This window comes from Leguminivora glycinivorella, chromosome 6 (genome assembly GCF_023078275.1).
Source record: "Leguminivora glycinivorella isolate SPB_JAAS2020 chromosome 6, LegGlyc_1.1, whole genome shotgun sequence".
Classification (NCBI taxonomy): domain Eukaryota; kingdom Metazoa; phylum Arthropoda; class Insecta; order Lepidoptera; family Tortricidae; genus Leguminivora; species Leguminivora glycinivorella.
Window position 1 is genome coordinate 9,834,801 of NC_062976.1, and position 23,608 is coordinate 9,858,408.

General features: G+C 42.5%; 1 protein-coding gene across 1 annotated transcript; it reads right to left on the minus strand.

Moving 5' to 3' along the window:
* Nucleotides 1-471: 471 nt before the first annotated feature.
* Nucleotides 472-23,404, minus strand: LOC125227099 (NHL repeat-containing protein 2). The gene is made up of 11 exons (XM_048131306.1): nt 23,146-23,404; nt 22,873-23,039; nt 21,009-21,168; nt 12,618-12,796; nt 11,074-11,221; nt 5,065-5,232; nt 4,540-4,698; nt 3,821-3,934; nt 2,616-2,720; nt 1,543-1,652; nt 472-1,469 (listed from the first exon to the last, which is right to left on the minus strand). The coding sequence occupies exons 1-11, from the start codon at nt 23,300-23,302 to the stop codon at nt 633-635; spliced, it is 2,304 nt and encodes a 767-aa protein (XP_047987263.1). The 5' UTR covers nt 23,303-23,404; the 3' UTR covers nt 472-632.
* Nucleotides 23,405-23,608: the final 204 nt, after the last annotated feature.

Below are 23,608 nucleotides of genomic sequence, written 5' to 3' on the forward strand. Positions count from 1 at the left end.
TTTATGGCTCGAAAGTGACACTTAACGCCAATCTACAAATAATCGATGGCAACAAGGCATATTTAATATATGATAATAGGCAAGTTATTGGGGGTTGTAAGTATTATTACGCTTTCTCTTACGTTATTTAGTTATGTTCTTTTTGATTTTAACCCTACGTCTGTGTTTGATAAGGACGACTTTAAAAATTTAAATCAAAGTTAATTATTTGATGACAATTTTTTGATTTTGTTTTTTTGAGTGGAGACCGCGACTCGGCAAACGTGGTGTAGGACGCCCTGTGACAAGATGGAGTGACGACATCCGCAAGTTGGCTGGTGCGGGCTGGCTGAGACTAGCTGAAGATCGGGAGCAGTGATGAATTTTTGACGGAAACAGACGACGGGTTAATTTACATATTTCTTCATGGGCAATAAACTCGAAGTGTAAAAGTAATGAACACAATTTAAAAAGAAAATAAAAAACCGCATACAATTTGTTATACGAAATGTAATCTTAATTAGATAAATCAACAACATTCACAGAATTCATTAGCGTAAAAAAATACGTAACATCTCAGTTACCGGGTTAAACTTAAAAATAACATATGTGCGTTTTGTTCAAAGATGTGAAATGTAATCTTAGAAATATATCTATTCTACATCAAGGTCATTTGTTGGAGGCTTTCTTGGCTGCTTGGTCGACCGATCGGTCATCCGATTGACTGGGTTCACTTTGCAAGTGATTTTGTATGACTCGACCATTTTTACTGAATCCCGCACGAGGATCGTCGATCTGATGGTGAACGCGTGAGAGAAACAAACTGTCGCATCGCAGAGTGCGGTCTGGAAACTCAGGTAAAGGCGATAGTGAGTTTTACTGGTCCTATGTTTGAGCTTCATTTCCACTCTGCCGGGTAGTTTAGTCCCTTTATGTGGACAGTCTACAAATTCGAAATCGTTTAAGGTGACGTCTTTATTGTTGTCATCCCGCACGCACACATGCCAGTTCTGCGGCGCTCCTGGCGTGAAGTTCACATTCTTCGTCTCCGCGTCTAAACTTACGTTGAAATAAATAATGAGGTTACCGCACTTCCTATTGACGAAGAGATCATTTTTGTATAGTATTAAATTCTCAGGCTCCGTGAACTTGGGTTCTGGAAGTCGAACTTTGAATTCTTGGCACACGTTTTTGGTTATATTGAGGATTTTGATGCTATGGTTGTTGGTGTCCGCTATGTAGAGATATTTCCCATCGGCACTGGCTGAGAGCCCTGAAGGTTCGTTAAACTTGACGGGGTCGGTGGTCTCGATCATAGTGGGGGAGAGGGTCGTCACCTTCTGGAGGCCGATGTCGACTTTTTTTATCTTGTGGTTGTAGGAGTCGGCTATGTAGAGGGTTTTGTTCGACTCGCAGTAGGCGACTCCGAGCGGGTGTTGGAGTTTCGCCTCTTGGCCGATGTCATCTACATCTCCAAATGCGAACAGGTTCTGGAACAAAGGAACTTAGTTCGTATGGTTTTAACTTAGTTACAATAATATAACTGTATGGTTGTTAACCTACCAGAGGGTTTCTGTCGCCGCCGCAGAGTGTGGAGACCTGTCCCGTGGAAAGAGCGAGCCTCCTTATGGAAGAACTCTCCGAATCCGCAATAAATACCTCAGGACTTGAACCTAAAACAATACATAGATATGTAATTATGTATTAAACGAAGCATCTAAGTAGGAGACCACCACATTAAAAATAATATAAGCAGCATTAAACGTTGGAATAAAATGCAGGTTGTTAGTATCATTTAATATCCATGGCGTAAGCAAGCAATAAAAATAATTATGCAAATTAAACTAACCCATAAAAGAACGAAGAATAAGCAGAATATCACCTTTTTGTTAAATAAGTTTAGTTTCCGCAAGTCTCCTAGAAAATAGCACACCAAGTACATACCCTTCACGTTTTACGAAAAACGTCGATACTCAATCAGGTTTTGTGTGACAACTTTCGTTTATAAGGCGTTTATTCTAAATAGGTAGATCCAAATTTTATATCTTTTCTCAAAAACAGCTTTTGTAATGTTTAGGTAATTCAAAGCCAAGTGTAGCGTTTTGGTTATTTTTTTGTCCTTGCAAGTACCTAATATTTAGTTTTCTATTTGTTAAGGCGTGCTTTTAGGCAATGATAACCCTTTGAACTTTGTGCCATTATACTCATAATCCCGAGCCGATCCCGTGATGCCGATGACGTGATGACGAGAGCTCAAGCCAATTCATGTAATGTTATTAAACTTTGAAAACATTCGACAAACTGTGCAATATCATCGGCCTCGCCGCGACGGTGCTTGGAACTTCCCATGGCTACAATCATATTTATTTAGCGACACATTTTACGAGGGGTTTAAGTTCTTTGCGTTCAAAAGGTTAGAGAAGTAAAGCCAAATATGTACGGAATACGATGACATATAATGTACAGAATAGCAAGCGCGGATCCAGCTTCGTGTCCAGGGGGGGGGTCACGTGGTAAAGGCCCAGGCCCCAGGAAGGGGGTCACGTGGACTATTTGTATGGCCAACCTAGGCTCCGGGGGGGTCATGACCCCCATGACCCCCCCCCCCCTGGATCCGCGCATGCAGAATAGCTTACCGGTCCTCAGCGCCAGGCCGGAGGGCTGCGCGAAGGCGGCCGTGTTGGGGTAGGCGCTGTTGCGCGCCGCCTCGGCGCCCGAGCCCGCGATGCACACGCACAAACCTGTACCACAGTGGAAACAAACATCACTGAAGCTCAATTTCGATTAGCATTCAAAACTGAATTCCAATCGTGACTGATATACCAACATATTACTCGTATTTTCGAAACATCTTCAACCAAACGGCCAGTCACTCACTACCTTTGGTAAAAAAATGTAATCTTCGGCTCTTTAAGTAACATATTTTGACTGTTGGTACTGATACCGTGTCTATATTCTTTAAAAATTGCATGTGTGTTACTTAACGCTTTAATAACTGTAACTGATATAAGTACCCAGTTATTTATATCAAAGGAAAAAATTGAGAGATTTACGCTTCCGACGGGAATTGAACCGGATGAAAAAATGGAATAAAGCGGAATACACAGTTTAAAAACTTATACATATACAACGTGTTTCCGGTACCACTCAAAACCTCAGACACCCCAACTGATTTTTATTTTTTTAAACTCATCTAGAGTATTAATTTTTTAATCTGATGGTTACTTTTTTTTAAATTGAATTTTTAATTTTCTGTACAGCTCTACGTGACTTTTAGCTCTACACTCAATAAAATAATTGCTAACTACCATCATAAACCATTAAACTATTTATTTGTGTACGTTACTGCAACGACATAAGGTTTACCAATAGACAGCTACGATGTCACTGTAAAAGACTTTAAAGCTTTGTCACAGTAAACTTCAAATTGGACAGGTAATCGCAGTAAGCAAATTTAAACCCAATATTCAAAATGACAAGGTTGTAATTAGGTACGAGTTCAATTTGTTGTGATTTATGATAAACATTAAGATGAAATTGACAAACAACGTCAAACTCGTAGCGGAAAAAATAATCGTCCAAGTAACCAGCCAGTATTAATACCCCCAAATACTGAAAAAGGTAAACAACCTCTAGCAATGCGATATACACAATGTTTTATTATGAATACAATAGAATAGGCACATAAAAAGTAACTAATAATACTAATTTAAATAAAAATATTACCCCCATCAAGATATAGCTCAATCGATTCTACTCTCGATTCTGAACAAACGGTTTTCAGGTTTTTAGTGTTAAGTGAAACACGGTGTATAGAGCATGAGGTATATATATTTCATACCTTCAGTAAAAGTTTTGTACTTCCACCAAATAGTGGTGTCCAAGAACAGCGCCCAGATTTGATGCGAACCCGCGCAAGCCACGAGCAGTACTCGACGTTTTTCATCTTTCTTATCTGAAACAAAAGCTTATGTTAAGTTCCTAGTTAAATATAAAATTGATCATTACGTCAGTAACATTACCGAATTGCGTGGCATGGTTAAGAAGCTAAAAAAAACTGTAGTCAACTTTTTAAACATGAATAGTGTGTTGCAACACGTTTACTCACGGCGGCAGCTGTGACAGCGGTCAGCGGCCAGAGAGCTCTGTGGGGAAATGACGTGTGATACTATACAGCAGTGTCGTGCCAGGAAGTACCTATCTAGCACGACCACAACCCATGTCAAAACTCCGAAACCATGCGGGTGTTTTTTTTTAAAAGGTAAGTACAAAAAAGTACATTTTTTTTCATTTATTTGTACTGCAACAGAAATTTAAAAACTCCAAACATAGTGTGGTCGTGCCAGGGAGTAACTACCTAGCACGACCACGGCCCCTATGTCGAAACTCCAAAACCATAAGGGTACATTTTTTTAAACGTAAGTACAAAACAGTACATTTTTTTCGTGAATTAGTACCGCAACAGAATTAATAAAATCATCCGTGGTCGTGCTGTATAGTATCACACGAGATGCCCTCGATCCTAGCGTGTCCTCATGAACGGGAACTGTTGAGCCCCACCTTTTTCCTCCTCCTTATCATCTTTAGGCAGCGCGGCCTGCCCGGGCGGCGGCGGCGGCGGAGGCAGCAGCGGCCGTACGGACATGTCCATGTCAGGCGTGCGGTATAGTACCACATCCCAGGGTGAAGAAAGCGCTTGGAATCCGAGACATTTGCCACCTGAAACATACGTAAGTTATTAATATGTAAAGTCGAAATAATATCAAGGATCATTCGGGTGAAATACGAGAAAAAGTAGGGCAAAAGAACTTGTAAGGAATCCTCAGACTATCCCTTGCCTTATCTTGTTGACGACCGGGTTTCAGTTTTCAATTTAACTCTAACGAATTGACCAAAAGTCAAAACTCAATTGAGGTTCAAGGACGCGAGTCTCTAGAGGTTAAGGGCTTATTGTATCAACCACAGACACATCTATGTACATCACGCAGAATGGAAAAAAAAATAGTGAACGCTAAATTCGATAACAGAAGTCAACTAGCAACATAGTTTTACACAGAATATAATTTTATTGCTGTATTTACTCACCCTGGTCGCCGTGCGAGGCCTGCGTGCCGCTGCCCGCGAGCACCTCCACGGTGCCCTCGTCGAGATGCAGCGCCCGCAGCGCATGGTTGCCCGTGTCGCACACTGCTAGCACACTGCCGAGCAACCAGCACACGCCCTGCGGCGAATTTAGCGCCGCCTCGTGGAACTCTGACGAATAAATGCAGGTTTTTAAGTGAACTTTCAGTGGTGTTTTTGCGTACAATCGTTTTAATCACATATTTATCTGTTAGTTGGATTCATTAACTTTTTATATGTCCAAGCACTTGTGACTAATGTGACGACGGACAAAAGCCATTATATGATACAGTACATAATGTACTTAACAATTCATTTTGTAATTACATGTAGATACGAAATAAATATAAAAATTTTACCTTCCAATAAAATTGTTATTATTTTGCCTGGTATATCCGAGGTCTTATATAGAGAGAGTACGTCGTAGACGTCGCATCGGACCGATAGATGGCGCCATCGTTCGTTGTAAGTCGCTCCGGCGTCACACCGCCGCGATGTTGGTAGTCCCGTTTTCCCCACCTGCAACATAAGGCTCCTACGCGCCCCGGCCCGCCACCAGCCACCCTCATTGTTGAGGAGAAGTGCCGACGGTATATTAAGCCTACCAGGAAGGCATCACTCAGACCTCGGATATACCAGGCAAAATAATAACAATTTTATTGGAAGGTAAAATTTTTATATTATTTGTGCCGTTTGTATATCCGAGGTCTTATATAGAGACCTGTTTATTATCTCCTGGTGGCGAGTCAGCTGGCGCGCAAGCCTTTGGTAGCCCTATTGGCATAGCATAGAAGAATAAGTGAATCGGTTGTTGAACCGATTTGACAGATGTATCAGTCGAAATCGCCTTCGATCCGCGAATATCTCGGTGCCAGAAACGCCTAAAGAGATTTTCGTGATGACGTTTAGCTTTAGTCAGCGAATAGTTAGAGAAATGACATTATTATACATTGTAGGCGAGGCTGACTTGAACAAGATACAAAAAACCTTAGATACACTTTTATTATTAACAGACACGTTATTTTATCAGGTTATTATAAACCCAATTTCAGACACAAAGTGTGGAAATTAACTGTAAAAGTAGTGTAACTATCTGTACTGTAGCAGGGTAACGTAATTGATACTGCTTTTGTCAACCCTTCGTAAAAATTATCTAAATCAATATTAGCTTTGATATGACTATTTAAAGTCCAACGTCTTACGTCCATATCAAACACAGAAAAAGGTCATCACTCACGCGCCCGAGGGCTATTTGTTACGATACTGGTATTTTCGATCAGACTATTTCGCGTCAAGCGAGCGCGGTTACAAGCGAGACTCCTGAACTCTGAACTCTTTTTAGTGAGGGCATTTGAGGATACCGATCGCTCGGTAAAACTAGCCTAGAAGATGAAAAGTACGAGCGCTGTCGATTGCTACTACACTGGACGGAGGTATCAGTCGATTTCTTCAAGTCAGTCATTGACTCTTAGGGTAATCCATTACCTAATCCAAAACCCGATGCGACGGATTTCTACTTCGTGCAATGAAGGTCGACAGTGTAGACTGAGAGGTGACGTCCGTGTCGCATCGCTGGTGGTTGCTGAACACGTCGTGGTAGCAGGTCAAGGGGTGAATTAAAACACCGCCACACATGCGCGCTTTGAGAGCGTAGGCGGAGCGCAATAATGGCGGTGCACCGCACAAACGCTGGCGTTGCGCCCAGTGGGCACTAGCGGGAACTAACGAGCGCGGATTGCGAGCGCAACGCGCGCGGGACGCGAGCGGAATGCGCGCGCATTCAGCGCGCTGATAGCGTAGCGTTAGCGAAGCGGAATGCGCTTTATGTGTGGCGGAGGCTTAATACGTACCGTTGTACGGCGTAATGCAGGGCTCTCGCAGACGAAGAGGTACGATGACGGGCGAAGCAGAAGAAGGCGAGGTCACCGAAGGTCACTTACTTGGCTCCCAGGGGGTGCATACTGACCTCGTACGACAGTCTGTTGGAGTCAGCAGTTACTGTCGTAGTTACTCGTAACCGAAGAGATGTAGTCCTGCCATCGTACAGCATAACATAACATACAACCGAACTGTGCATAGCATATAGTGCTATGCGAACCTTAATCCGGCTGCATGTCACTTCAGTCGCCAGCGCCACCGCCTGTTGAAGATTATTTTCCATCGGAAGAGCTTTACTTTGTACAATATTCCGATTATTTAAGGTCTTATCGGGCTGCAAATGCAAGCAAAACAGGAGCGATTGGCCTACAGCTATCGGCAGCTGTACGAGGTAATGCTGGAAACCAACCTCCCTCTGTAGACTACGAAAGTTGTGAAATTTATGAAATCAGGTTCTACGATCGAATCAAGCTCTATATTAATTCAGTATAGTCGAGCCAGATGATAACTACTGAAGTCCTCCTGAGTTCCTGGCCCCTTTCGCTTTGAGCTGGAATCTCAAGTTCACTAAGGCGAAGCGGGTTTATTTTTCCCAATTTGTTTATTAGAGGCTCGGCGAATAAGTTAATCTCTCGAATGGACAGGGGGCGCCACAAGCCTCCGGGAAATCGTCGTGTACTTGGAACCCCCGCGGCCAGATTACCGATCGGTTTTGGTGTCCGCCCGGTAAACAGACGCACGCTCAGGATGCAGCACGCTGGCTCGAATTCAGATCTGGACATTCTGAGAGAGTTTTTTTTTTTTTTTTAATTCCGCAAACCTTTACGATGTCTTTGACCTACACAATGAGCGACGTACAGGAATCACAGGGTCGTCTCGCGAGGCGCCTCTCCGATTAGATAGCTCGCGAACATCGTCAGGACACCCTCGCAGCAGTGCGGCTCCTCGTCCGGTTATTGACGTCTTACCTCGTTCAACTATGGGTGGCCAAGCCACGTTAGGACGTAGCATCTTTAGAATTTATCTGTTCTCACTTCGGCGACGGAGGAGTCATTGGTCAAAATAGAGTGTAAATACTGTCGAAGTACTTCACGGGAACTGGAAAGAGAAGAGTGGATACCATAGTGTACGGGATGTCAGCTGATAGCGGCGCCCGGCGTCACATTGGAGGGCAGTATCAGCCTGGTCAGCAACAGAGTCTGCAACGATACCGTAGCAGACGGAGCCCGGATATGGTCGTGGCACCATTGTAGGGGAAGACAGTGCTCGCGGTGAGCGTGACATCTTAGGCGCGACGGGCGTTATCAGCGTGGCGGCTAGCAGTACCAAGGGACCACATCAGCAATCTTACCAGCTTGTCACTGCAGCAGACGATGTTACGTTCGGCGGTGAGATTGAGACGGCCGTCGTCAGCTCGAAAGGCGTCTTCGATGCCCCTGTCGCGTCACGCAGTATCGTGCTCGGTGGCCCTCTCGAGGTCGCCGCCGTCAGCGCGGGAGGCACCGGCGCCAGCATGACAGTCAGCTACATCGGTGAACAGCATCAACAGAGTTCGCGGCGTCGTCACGGCAGACGCGGCAGGAAAATTAGCGACGCCTTCGCGGCAGCCGCAGTATTGCGCTCGGTGGCGCGATGAAGGTCGCCGCGTCTGCAATCTTACCTCGTGCGATCGAGGAGACATCAAGGCGCCAGCATCAGCGTGTCGGCCGACGACGCCGGTGGAAAACTTCAAGTACCTTGCGGCGATGTCACGGCAGACGCAGCAGAAGGATTGCGACGCCTGTGCAGCGGTTAACAGTATTACGCTCCGCATCACCACTGAGGCTTGTCACGGCAGACGAACGCTCTGCATCACCATCGAGGCGCCAGCATAAGCGTGGCGGCCAGCGATACTGGTGGACAGCTTCAGCAGGGTCGCGGCGTACGGCAGATGAGCGCGCTGCATCACCATCGAGGCGCCAGCATAAGCGTGGCGGCCAGCGATACTGGTGGACAGCTTCAGCAGGATCGCGGCGTTGTCACGGCAGATGAGCTCGCTGCATCACCATCGAGGCGCCAGCATAAGCGTGGCGGCCAGCGATACTGGTGGACAGCTACAGCAGGATCGCGGCGTTGTCAGGGCTGACGCACGCTCTGCATTACCATCGAGGCGCCAGCATAACCGTGGCGGCCAGCGATACTGGTGGACAGTCAGCAGGATCGCGGCGTTGTCACGGCAGACGAACGCTCTGCATCACCATCGAGGCGCCAGCATAAGCGTGGCGGCTAGCGATATTGGTGGACAGCTTCAGCAGGCTCGCGGCGTTGTCAAGGCAGACGCACGCTCTGCATCACCATCGAGGCGCCAGCATAAGCGTGGCGGCCAGCGATACTGGTGGACAGCTTCAGCAGGATCGCGGCGTTGTCATGGCAGACGAACGCTCTGCATCACCATCGAGGCGCCAGCATAAGCGTGGCGGCCAGCGATATTGGTGGACAGCTTCAGCAGGCTCTCGGCGTTGTCAAGGCAGACGCACGCTCTGCATCACCATCGAGGCGCCAGCATAAGCGTGGCGGCCAGCGATACTGGTGGACAGCTTCAGCAGGATCGCGGCGTTGTCACGGCAGACGAACGCTCTGCATCACCATCGAGGCGCCAGCATAAGCGTGGCGGCCAGCGATATTGGTGGACAGCTTCAGCAGGCTCGCGGCGTTGTAGGCGGGGGCAGAAGGTGGCCGCGCTGGTAGCCTGCATATTGACGACAGATCACTAACGGCGCGGCGCTCGCGTCGGGGCAGCAGCAGACATACTTACAGCGTCGCACGCGACGCCTATGTGGCGGCCACAACGTTGTTCGGCGGCACCGCAGAGATGGCCATCGTTAACGAGGAGGCAACTTCTACGCAACTTCGGCGGCGCCGACGCGGCGGACAACACTGCCGCGGTCAGTGGCGCTATCGCAGCGCTACAGTAAGTTCCGGCGCCGACACGTGGTTTGGGGCCTCCGCACCGAATCGGAAACCGAACATGTTCTTTCTAAAATAATATGAATCTGCTCACCCATTCGTCGGAGAAATTCAAACCTCCTTGGAGCGCGGTATTCCTCCACCGCGCCCGCCGCCGCCGCCGCCGCAGCCCGCAGGTCGCGCAGCCCGCAGGTCGCGAAGCACGTGGTCCCCGGAGCACGTGGTCCCCGGCGGAGCAACTTACCTACGTTACCGCTTATATTCTCGCGCGAAACTTTTAATACGCGGATAACACTTCCTACTTTAGTCTCGGAAATGCGAATAGTTTAAAAAGAAAACTGATTAACGGTAACGATTTTTGCAGCATGGAACTTTCTTACAAAAAAGTGGGTAGAATCATAAAGCACCGCTCGTTCATTTCTATCGTGAGAACCCCGAAAGACGAATAATGATCGCTAGCGAGGCATAATATATCTCATTATTCAAGAAGAACGAGCGTAAATTAAAAGGGAAGAAAGAATTGACGGTGAAAATTGAAATTGAAAAATTTCATAATTCCGAAACGTTATAAGCCACTTTTTAAATAAAAACACGAATAACTCTGGTTTGACCAGGAGTAACAAGGAAATAGAAACTAAAAGATTAATTTCGAGACACCATGCTGTAAAAATGTTCGAACGGAATACGCGACAACCGGTCACTTCGGCGTTCGACGAAACAATGAGGGTGGCTGGTGGCGGGCCGGGGCGCGTAGGAGCCTTATGTTGCAGGTGGGGAAAACGGGACTACCAACATCGCGGCGGTGTGACGCCGGAGCGACTTACAACGAACGATGGCGCCATCTATCGGTCCGATGCGACGTCTACGACGTACTCTCTCTATATAAGACCTCGGATATACAAACGGCACAAATAATAATGCCTAAAGATTCCTTGTTTCATGCTTTAAGATAATTTTTAATAATAATTAGATTTATCAGAATTCCTGTTTGAACTTCAGATAGGACCTTACTGCACTTAAAGCATAAGAAGTGGAAAATTGGATACCATTCCATTTATAAGATGTGGCCGTGAAAATTCACGATTACAATGAAGCACTTAAACGAAACTACGAACAGACAATAATACAAGTCTTGATGTTTGAACTTACTTCCATCTTTGAAACCAGGATCCGGACCTCCAATAATTCTCAGGATAACCCCTGAGCAGTCCGTTATCAATACTCGATGGTTTCCCGTATCTGCGATCGCCAGGAAAGGCTCTTCTGAACGTCCTTTGTAAAATGGATTCAAGGCCACCTACAGCGTAGAAAACAAAAAAAAAAATAGTATCAAATATAATCAACTAGCTTTTTCCCGCGGCTTCGCTCGCGTACCTAATCTTTTTTTCCCATACAAACTTTGGACCTCCATTTAACCCCCTTAGGTGAATTTTGAAAAACCTTTTCTTAGAGTGCTCCTCTACACCTTATAAGGAGCCTACGTGCCAAAATTGGGATCTCTAGGACCAGCGGTTTCGGCTGTGCGTTGATATGTCAGTCAGTCAGTTTCTTCTTTAATATATTTAGCTGTTCAGAATTCGAAGGGAGGTACACATCGTGGTACTGCACAATACAAATGTGATGCAAGCTTGAATAAACCTTTCAAGGATTAGTCACTTAAAAAACTCTGGTTTTTGTCATGTTCATGACTATACACCGTGTCCAATAAGTCCGAATACTCACATTTTACCTCAGTTCTAAAGATATAGGGGTCACAGGCCATCAAATTCTTATTTAAACTAAAGAGTATATTCCTCTTAATAAAATACAAGCACAAAGTACATGAAATTTCCGAAGTGTCTAAGAAAAACAAAGAGGTAAAGTGCCAACAAAATACTTGCTCGCACGCAGGTGACGAGTTATTTTTTATAAGGAGAATCTGTATGTGATAAAACAGACGCCACGTGTCCAAAATAAACTATTATGGGTACCGAGGATAGATAACGTTCCGGGCAACTAGAAAAATGTGCCTAGGTTCCAGAGCTCACCATCGGCCCAGGTGTGGGATGCAGTATGTAAGCGAGGTAAACTACCTTCAGTACTTACAGATAAAAGCGTTAAAATCAACGTTTTTTTCTTTAAAACCAAGGTTTTAGAGAAAAAAATGCCTTAAAGTTAAAAAGGATGCTTGGGAATGAGTATCATGTGTCCCAACAAGACGCACCTCCAGCACATTCGGCAAATGGTATTCTAGCGTAGTTTCAGACTAATTTGGCAGTTTTTTTATCCGAAACATGAGTGGCCACCCAGGCCTCCAGGTCTAGGCGTATTAGACTATTTTGTATGGTCATACATGCTATGAAGACTAAATTTTTATAAAATCATAAACCTAGATCATTTCAAAAAGGTTATCGAGAGTATTTGGGATGAAATGTGAAGAAAACGGTGCGTGCCGCGTGTGATCCGTTTGAGAAGCGTTTGAGGCTGGTAAACAAGTTAATGCTGGAGTTATTCCAAAACATTTGTTGTGAATGTAGTAAATAAGAGTGCCATTCATAAAATATAATAATAATGTAGTAACTATTTGTTCATTTTGTTTTATTGGCTATTTGTGCTGTATTCAAACTTATTGGACACGGTGTACATTTTTGTTGTAAAAACAACTTGGTTCCCTTCACCCTTCAGGAGAAACATTGGCCCATTACAATACATACCTTACTAGGAAACCGCAGCACATCATCAGCTTTCGCCTTCAGATGCTTAGAGACACCTATCGGTAGGGGAGTAGTAGCGATCTTGCCAGTGAAATGTCGCAGCGCTGCGCCCACGAACCATACAAGTTCGTCACGGTGCCCTTCACCTGTCAGGACAAACATTGGCTTGTTGCCAGGACCTGTAAAAGTTTATAAAAGCTATAATGCTTTTCTAATATTTTTTTTTTGTTTTTCCAAAACTTAAAAAATAATAATTTGTTTCCTGTAATAACATAATAAACATGCTCTTTTTATTTTGTTACCTTGATTTTGAAATCAATACACCGTGTTTTTTTGTTTTCCGTTAAATTCGACACGCAGTTAGGTTCATCATCAGCATCCAGCCTGTATATCGCTTTTTGTTAAATTCGAAAAAAAAATGTTTTCGTTTCCATGCATAATAAATAGATTAATTAGTGTGAGAGGACCTTAATCAGTCATTGTCACTTGACTTGTTTGACGGCACATGTCAAAACAAATAACATTAGGAAGTGGTGAGGGATGCCACACAGGTGTTCAGTAATTAAATTTATTTTTTTAATAATTCGATAACCGTATTGAGTTAGGACGCTTAGTGGAGTAAAAGTAAGGTACCCTGGACATAATTCAATAACTCGTCCTTTTTGATATTTTATTGGGTATTATTATTAAGCATCAAATAGTAATTATGTACATAGATAAAAAAAAATACGATCGTATTCATATCTTATAAAAATCATGAGATAAAGTACATTATCCCACTTTTCGCTAACAGCAAAATAGTTAACCGAAAACTTTGTTAGATTAACTTTGTGGTGCACTCAGATGCGATCAGTTATTAGCGATATTACACAGAAAATAAATCTGCTTGTGTACTTTTTTTTACCGTTTTCATTTAATGTGAATATCTAGGTAGGTAAAAATGGTGACCATGATATATATATCAATTTGCATTGTATTAAGTATATATAGACATTTAACACCGATCTTAAACATATATTTTTAACGCTTAAATAAACATGAATTTCTCAGTAGGTATAAATTGTAACTGAGATTTTTTTGCTTAAGACCAGGTTTTTGTGTACTATAATCATGATTTTATCAAAATTAATACTGTGAAGGTCGCGCTTAAGAAACTGTAAATGTCAGTAATTTAAAAGGGTGCAAAGTTGTCGTAGAGCGGCTGTCGCGGGGCGGGGGAGCGCGCGGGGCGCGGGCCTGGGAGAGCGCGCCGCGCACCGGCCGCGTCACCGCGGCGGATCGGTTAATAGGTTAGGGACGTAAGGTACCGGCCACACCAGAGCGTCGCGTGTCTCGGGGCGCGCAACGGACGTCCGCGCCACGCCACCTGAGTGTAATTCAAAAATCGTCTCCTCAGTACATTTTGTATAGGAAGGACGTAAGACGCGCCCCAGGCGGCGTGGCGGCGGCGTGGCGCGCGCCGCGCCGCCTGGGACTTGGTGCCAATAGGACCATCTCGGGGTTATACCCGTTCGATTAAAAAAATAATTTGAAAATCGGTCCACGATTCTCGGAGATATCGAGTAACAAAAAAACCGGCCAAGAGCGTGTCGGTCCACGCTCAGTGTAGAGTTCCGTAGTTTTCCGTATTTTTCTCAAAACTATTTTCCTAGAAAGTCTTTATAAAGTTCTACTTTTTTGATCTTTTTTCATATTTTTTTAAACATAAGGTTCAAAATATAGAGGGGGGGAGGGGGGACGCACTTTTTTTTCCTTTAGGAGCGATTATTTCCGAAAATATTAATATGATCAAAAACCGGCCAAGAGCGTGTCGGGCCACGCTCAGTGTAGGGTTCCGTAGTTTTCAGTATTTTTCTCAAAAACTACTGAACCTATCAAGTTCAAAACAATTTTCCTAGAACAATTTTTTTCATACTTTTTAAACATATGGTTCAAAAGTTAGAGGGGGGGGGGACGCACTTTTTTTTTTCTTTAGGAGCGATTATTTCCGAAAATATTAATATTATCAAAAAACGATCTTAGTAAACCCTTATTCATTTTTAAATACCTATCCAACAATATATCACATGTTGGAGTTAGAATGAAAAAAAATATCAGCCCCCACTTTACATGTAGGGGGGGTACCCTAATAAATCATTTTTTTCCATTTTTTATTTTTGCACTTTGTTGGCGTGATTGATATACATATTGGTACCAAATTTCAGCTTTCTAGTGCTAACGGTTACTGAGATTATCCGCGGACGGACGGACGGACGGACGGACGGACAGACAGACATGGCGAAACTATAAGGGTTCCTAGTTGACTACGGAACCCTAAAAACGATCTTAGTAAAAGTAAACCCTTATTCATTTTTAAATACCTATCCAACAATATATCATACGTTGGGGTTGGAATGAAAAAAAAATCAGCCCCCACTTTACATGTAGGGGGTACCCTAATAAAACATTTTTTTCCATTTTTTATTTTTGCACTTTGTTGGCGTGATTGATACATTGGTACCAAATTTCAGCTTTCTAGTGCTTACGGTTACTGAGATTATCCGCGGACGGACGGACAGACAGACAGACAGGGGGAAACTATAAGGATTCCTAGTTGACTACGGAACCCTTAGAAACATTCAGTCGAATTGAGAACCTCCTACTTTTTTTGAAGTCGGTTAAAAAAACAACCTTTATTGCCGGCCGGCAAACGGCTAACCGATTGAAACAGAAACATAAATGAAAAGAGAGGGCGAACGGCGACACCTGCGTGTCGGCGATTTCAAAGGTAAGCGCACGTGCACCCGATCTCGCTACCTACGCCCAGGTGCGGGCGCGGCTTTCGACCTTCGCGCCGTGCAATAGAATTTAATGTCGGCTGCTCGTGTGCGGTCTGTTTGTTTTATAGAGTGGCGGCATTTTCAATATCAAAGGGTGAGCCTATTTTGTGCAAAATTCTGTTATATCAATAACTTCTCACGTCACTAGATTATCGACTTTGAATGTCGAGTATATTTATAGTATCATCACTTTATTTCAGTGTACGAATTTCGTATGTGTTAAAAATCATTGTTCTAGCTTCATAAACCAGGGAGGAAATAATGGAGAGCGTTTATATGTCTTGTTTTGCCTTAATTCAATATCATCACATATTTTTGTTGCTGATAAAATAATACATCCTATATATCAAGGCCTTGTAGCTCGGCGAAAGAATCGTGATCGCGGAGTGCGCCGGCACTGATTATAATTATTTTGTCCAGTTATTATAATAACATATACAAAAAGTACCGATAGAATAGGTATTCTAATCTATATCTGCATAGAACTATTTAAAACAAACCACAAAAGTTCATAGTTGATCGTTATTGGTACAGTCAGCAACTCAGCTGTGAATACAGATAAAGTGCCAAATATATGTATACACACACCTTAATGTACCAAGTACCAACACTTGTACAGGAAATAAAATACTCTATACATATTTTTGGCACTTTGTCTTGCCAGCTGTGTTGTTGACTGTACACGATCTAAAAAGGAGCCGAACGGTTATTATAATTACGCGGCGACTTGCGTAGTCGGCGGCCGCGCGATACATAGTGCTGTCTCTGTTCAGGCCCCGTAGCCGAATGCCATTTCTCCGACGCGAAACGAAAACGAAACGCAGTCTGGCTCTGTCGCGCCAATACGCAAGAGCGATAGAGATAGATATCTACTAGCGTTTCGTTTCGTGAGCGTTTGTGCCATTCGGCTACGCACCCTGTTCTCACTACCACGAATTTGAAGAACAATATTGCTGTCTCTCTCAATCTTTAGGCGTCATTCATATATTACGTCATACGTTTTTTGTTCTTGCACTGCCTGTTAACTTTTGTTTCTGTTCCGTTTTTCCAGCTACCCTAAGGTTGTCTGGAAGAGATAAGACCGCCTGTTGTTACCTAGTTATACTCTCACTAAACATTCTGTATACATATAACATGTAAAATGGTGCAATAAAGAATATTTACTTACTTACTTACTTACTTATTTACTTACTAAATGTGACAATCCATGTTAAAGGATTATAACAAAAAATAAAACCGCCTTCAAAAATAAGCGCGTTACAAAACACGGAGAAACTAAAAAGCAAAAAATAATAAACCTTTGAATTCAGATTTCTTATCGTATTGCAATAATCTAAACATCCAAATTATAAACAAATCAATTATTTTTGCAGTCGGTACCAGACCTGTTCGTCGCCTTGCTATTGCCTGTTTGCCCCACCCAACCATACGCAGGCTGGCACCGACTCCAAAAATAATTTATTTGTTTATAATTTGGATGTTTAGATTATTGCAATACGATAAGAAATCTGAATTCAAAGGTTTATTATTTTTTGCTTTTTAGTTTCTCCGTGTTTTGTAACGCGCTTATTTTTGAAGGCGGTTTTATTTTTTGTTAAAAAAGTTTATTTATTTGTTGATTTTTAGTGGTTCCTATTGATATTATATGTATCAGTCCGAATACATGTACACTAGTGAAAGAATTATCCTTTAACTCCTAACCATTGAGGAGTTGACCTTCCATCATCAGCTCAGCCACATAAAATTATTACCATCAGGCGTAAATACTGGTTTACCTTTGAAAAATACACTAAAAACATTACATGTGCCTATAACATTTGAAGAGTTCCCTCGATTTCTCCAGGATCCCATCATCAGACCCTGACTTGGTGCCAATGGGACCATCTCGGGGTTATACCCGTTCGATCAAAAAAAAAATTTTGAAAATCGGTCCACAATTCTCGGAGATATCGAGGAACATACATACAAAAAAAAAAAAAAAAACATTCAGTCGAATTGAGAACCTCCTTTTTTGAAGTCGGTTAAAAAAAGCGTGACATTGGGGGGTCCAAATAGTAGTCCATAAACCACGTCTTTGACCAACGTGAGTTATCAACGTGAGATATCTCTCTGTCACTCTTTACGTCTTTACTAACAGAAATTTAAATAACAATAGTGCTATCTCTGTCACTCTTTACTAACAGAAATTTAAATAACAAAAATGCTATCTCTGTCACTCTTTACTACCAGGAACTTAAATTATTATAGTGCTATCTCTATTCTCTGTCACTCTTTACTATCAGGAACTTAAATTGTTATAGTGCTATCTCTGTCACTCTTTACTACCAGGACCTTAAATTATTATAGTGCTATCTCTGTCACTCTTTACTGTGTGCGGGAAGTGCACATACCACGAGTTTGACTAACATGAGTGCTATCTCTATCACTCTTTACTACCAGGAACTTTAATTATGATAGTGCTATCTCTGTCACTCTTTACTACCAGGAACATAAATTTTATTATTACAGTGCTATCTCTGTCACTCTTTACTACCAGGAACTTAAATGATTATAGTGCTATCTCTGTCACTCTTTACTGTGTGCGGGAAGTGCACATACCACGAGTTTGACTAACATGAGTGCTATCTCTGTCACTCTTTACTACCAGGAACTTAAATGATTATAGTGCTATCTCTGTCACTCTTTACTTCTAGGAACTTAAATATTTTTTTCGGTTTCGGTTTTGGTCTTGGTTTCGGTGTCGGTTTTGGTGTAGTTTCGGTGTCGGTTTCGGTTTCGATTTCGGTTTTCGTTTCCATTCCCGTTTCGGTTTCCGTTTTCGTTTTCAGTTTTGTTTTTGTTTAAACTAACAGAACTAAAACTAAAACCAAAACCAAAACCAAACCAGAAACGGGAAACCGAACACGGGAAACCGGATATCGGATACCGAATACCGGAGACCTGTCACCGGTTACCGGTTACCGGATACCGGATACCGGTTACCGGTTACCGGTTACCGGTTACCGGATACCGGTTACCGGATACCGGTTACCGGATACCGGTTACCGGATACCGGATACCGGTTACCGGATACCGGTTACCGGATACCGGTTACCGGATACCGGTTACCGGATACCGGTTACCGGATACCGGTTACCGGATACCGGATACCGGTTACCGGATACCGGTTACCGGATACCGGATACCGGATACCGGTTACCGGTTACCGGTTACGGGTACCGGTTACCGGTTACCGGTTACCGGGTACCAGATACCAGAAACCAGGTTTTGATTTCTGGTTTCTCATGTTACAACGTGTATAGATTAGTCGATACCAAGTCGGACACTTCCGATTAGGCGATTTCGGCTCGCATTGTTACGCAGCATTCGAGTGTTGAGTTTCTCACACATGAGGCCCCCTAATAAAATTTGTACCACTCATATTATTGATTTGACTCTCGCAACACAAACACCTCATGCCCACACAAATACACACAAAATAAAATCATTCACAAACTTCAAATCATTCAAAAACTCAACAGTCACACGCGCTCCTCGCGGTCCTCTAAGAACTCCCTCGCGAGAGTCGACACTTCAAAATGAAGCGACATCGCATCGGCTCATCGTCCACAAATCCGAAAAGATCCACCGATAAATTTGTACCGGAAAGACCTCACCGCGACAATGTCACATTACCCATATTACTTCAAAAATCCTCTGAAAGTGAAACAGTTCATTAGGTTTACCGTAAGAGTGAGTGAGACAGACACGCACTGTGCTTCAAATTTGCCTCGCCAAAATACGTTACACACGACTCGAAAGAATACAGTCTTAAGCGCCGCAAGCTTTCATACATATTACGTTGTTGTGATCCAAGCATCTCGTCAAGCTCGATAGGTACTATTATTGAGCTAACGACTTGACCAGTTTAACGTGACCTATCGGACTAATTGATTTGTATGACTTTTGTCACTTGTAATAAGGGAGCTCTCTTATACTGGACGGTGAAATATTTGTTATCGAAGCGTTTTGAAAACGCGGCGCCCTTGATATCGCCGAGCGAAACACGTGTTGACGACTCGCCGCCCGTTCCCGCTACTACTATACTAGCTATACCTACTCTGTGCACGACCTTATTCTGCAGGTAATAACGTTCATATTAAAGCGCAAGTAAGAAAAATATCAATTAAGTAATGAATCTTACATATTTGTTGTTTAATTGATTTCGTATAGTACTAAGAATATATTAACGGCAAAATTTACCATCTTTCAATTTAGTTAGGTATTTTTCCTTTCCTAAAATTATCAATATTTAAGATTTTGAACAAGCGCCAAAAGTATTGGTATAAGTTTTAATAATTTATCAACACACGTAATATTATATTCATAATAAATTGCAGGATTACGGTTAACAATATTTTCTAGTGAAATACGCCTGAAAATGTGTAACTTACTAAACCTTCTTTATAAATGATAGTTCTGTATGAATTATTTATAAAAATTAGATGTTTTTATATGAAATGCAGGTGTCACAACATAATACAAGCACTTTTTCCGGATTACATTTAATACTTTAGTTATAAAATCAAAAAATATTCAAAGTTCGTTTTTATTTTTTTTTAAATTGAATCAGAACCCTAATTTGATTAATAATTTGTATTTTAACTATCACTAATGATACTTTATACGACAGAAAAAGAAAATTACGGTTATCGAATTATGTCCAGGTCAAGCTATTTTTCCTGGTCTAGCTAGTTTCTTAGAGAAATTGATTGTATTTGAACTAAAGAATCTTTCCTTAAAGCTCGGCCACACATCCGCGTTTTGTAAGTGCAGCGTTAGCGTAGCGTTGATGGCGGTGCGCCAGGCGGAGCAGAGTGCGAGCGTTTTCAAAGAGCGGCGCATGCGCCGCCGATCCACTCTGAATCCACTCCGCTAACGCTGCTATCAAAACGCCCTATGTGTGGCCAGACCTTTAAAGTTGACGGAATTCAATAAAAACAGGGTGTATTTAAGAGAAGCTAAGAGACAAGCAGGAGAAATGGAGCAAAATTATAATGGATTAATACCCTCGAGGTTGTACTAGGGGCCAGAAAACCTCAAAAAAGATGGGAGGACAAACTCAATCTCGCAGCGGGCCTGAAGTGGAAAAGAGTGGCCCAAGACAGACCCCAATGGAAAGAGCTAGAGGAGGCCTTTGCCAAGCGCCACACTGAATTAAGAACATACATACATACAACATACAATCACGCCTGTTTCCCAGAGGGGTAGGCAGAGATCACGGATTTCCATTACGGATTATTACGGATTTTGAATTAAGAAATATACTCTAATTCAGAAAAAAGGGGCTAAATAGATAGATAGAGATCTAAGTACCTCCTAGTATTGTACTTTTACAATTAAATGTTGAACAGATTTACCTATATTTATATGTGATGTGGGGTTAGGCCATGGAGGGTGATTTTAACAATCATCATCATCATTTCATGCAGACAAAATAATGAGCAGAAGCTAGCGCAATATTATATAACATATGTTGATTGACAATACATACTAATGTATAGAAAAAAAATCACAAGTATGTGTACAATACCTAGAATTAAAAGAGTAGGCCAGCAGCGAATCCCAAGGGTCTCCCACACAGAGCTATCAGCATCATTCACCACTGGGTGGTGGATGTCATACCGCTGCACCGCCGATAGTACATTTGCCGAATCCTTCTCATTACTAAACTTTGCACAGTGGACTCCAATCTGTCAATACAAAAAAATATAAAGTTCTAGGTTTATTTTACTGTACATTTTCTAATAAAGAGCAAAAATGTTGTACTAAGTTGATGTTTGACTTTTTCTGTTTGGTCCACCTAAGACATGCCTCAGGCAAAGCTAAAGACCCGGGTGAGGTCAGTCTTCACAGACCAAGCTGTATTGCATAGCAATTCTCTCTTGAGGCAGCTTGTTTTGTGTATATTCTGACTGCACATACCTACCATATATTATGGAAACATACTATATTAAAAATTGTTGAAAACATTCCTTACTATTGGGTTGGCACAAAAGTAATGACACACTCTACAAAACTCTATACATTTCCTTTCTTAAGTTAATTGTTTTCGATAATATTCTAGTATGTTGTAGAACATTCTAGGTACTTCTAATGTGAGGGTATATAAAGCCGCCCTCGTGATTGGTTTAGTTAGATTGAAATAAAATGGACGAGCGACAAGTTCGAACACTTTACTTATACGAGTACTTGTTAGGCCACAGTGCGCGGGCTGCGGCTGACAATATCAACACTGCATTGGGCGCTGGAAGTACAAGCCATGCCACGGTGTCCAGATGGTTTGATCGTTTTAAATCAGGAGACAGGAGCCTTGAAAGTCAGTCACGCTCAGGGCGACCACCTGCATTCAATGATGACGATTTACGCCGCTAACTACAGTCGAATCCTGATGCTACTACTCGTGAATTAGCGGAAGCACTTAACTGCAGTCACCACGCTGTGGAATACCATCTGTATGAGCTTGGGTATCGAAAAGTTTTGGCTAGATGGGTACCGCACATCCTTACCGACGCCAGTCGTGCAGTCCGTGTCGCCATCTGTCAATCACTTTTGCTGCGACCCCGACGTAAAGAGTTTTTGACTGATCTGGTTACGGGAAATGAACCATGGATTTATTATGAGAACGATACACGTCGTGCTTTTTGGCTGCCTCGAGAAGAAACGCCACCAACTCAACCGAAGCTGAGTCAAAAGAACCGCTTAAAAGTTTTGCTTTGTTGTTTCTGGGACTCGCAAGGCATGCTGTTTCATGAACTATTACACAATGAAACTGTAAACGCTAACAAATATTCAACACAGCTCACCGAACTATCTTCTGCTATCAAGAAAAAACGATGAAGACGAGCCACTGTAATTTTACTACATGATAACGCTCGACCTCATGTCACATCTACCGTTCGCCAACAGCTGCAGAACTTGGGCTGGGAGACGATACCCCACCCGCCTTATTCTCCAGACCTCGCACCATCAGACTTTCATTTGTTTAGAGCCCTGAAACGACATTTGCGGGGTAAACAATTCAATGATTTCCATGATGTACAGGTGGAGTTGAACAACGATTTTCGAGGCACAGCCATCAGAGTTCTGGGCAAAAGGCATCCAAACTTTGCCGGATCGTTGGCAAGAAGTCATAGATGCTAATGGTGATTACATCATCGACTAAGCTTTTTGTATTGTAATAATAATAAAAAATATAAAACGTAAACCAAGTGTCTCATTACTTTTGTGCCAACCCAATATTAGTGCAGATAATGGTTTAAGACATTTTCTCATAAGAATAAACAAATTTATCCATAAATAAAACGCTAAAATATTAGTAATTCAAGTACTTAAAAGATTGTTGAGAAATGAAACCCTAAAAGATATACAGTTTATTAGTTAAATAATTTGCTTACCACAACCAGCCCATTTTCTACTTTGTGTAACTTCTCAATATGAGCCAGGTCTGGTAAGACATGATAGCAATTAATGCAGCAATATGTCCAAAAGTCCAAGACCACAATCTTCTCCGAACAGTGTTGGGTTAGCGACAGTGGCTCTGATACATTCACCCACTCCAAGTCTAGAAATAGAATACATGTCATCACAAATTAGTGATCTCTATTCAGTAGGTTCTTGAGCGAATGTAGTCATATATCAGTTGTTTAGCACTTCTTAGGAATACTTACTTTTCTTGAAGTCTTCTACAGGAGGTACAACAGCCCAAACTTTTTTTATATGGCTGATAATGAGTGCATCCCGGTCGGCTTCGGATCCCGCCGCTGCCATGGCCTCGGTCAGGTCCATGCAGGCCTGTGCTACATAGTCTAAGGGACTCGACTCCATAGTTAAATAGATTTACGAAAGCAGACTCCAAATAGTCTCATTCCTAGCAGCTACCTCTGATCTGATTTTCAATTTCGGCTGGAAGTTCTGGAAAAACAAACTACAAACTACACACAATTGTTTGACGCTTGACATATAAAATAAATGTCAATGTCATTCCTACCAGAAGCTATTTAAGGATATTCAAAAAACGTGAAAACTACTTACATTGTTGGGCTTTATGTTATAAAATGTTGTGCTTATTTAGATGTCTCAAATAGCAAATAAAAGTTTATCATCATTTGACAATTGTCTATGAAATTTTGT

Bases quoted from the DNA above. Each gene is read 5' to 3' on its own strand.
- LOC125227099 (XM_048131306.1), bottom strand. From the start codon at position 23,302: ATGGAGTCGAGTCCCTTAGACTATGTAGCACAGGCCTGCATGGACCTG. The intron at 23,040-23,145 runs GTAAGTATTCCT...TTCTATTTCTAG, and splicing joins TGTAGAAGACTTCAAGAAAA to ACTTGGAGTGGGTGAATGTA. The intron at 5,233-11,073 runs GTAAGTTCAAAC...TTTATTCGTCAG, and splicing joins TCCTGGTTTCAAAGATGGAA to AGTTCCACGAGGCGGCGCTA.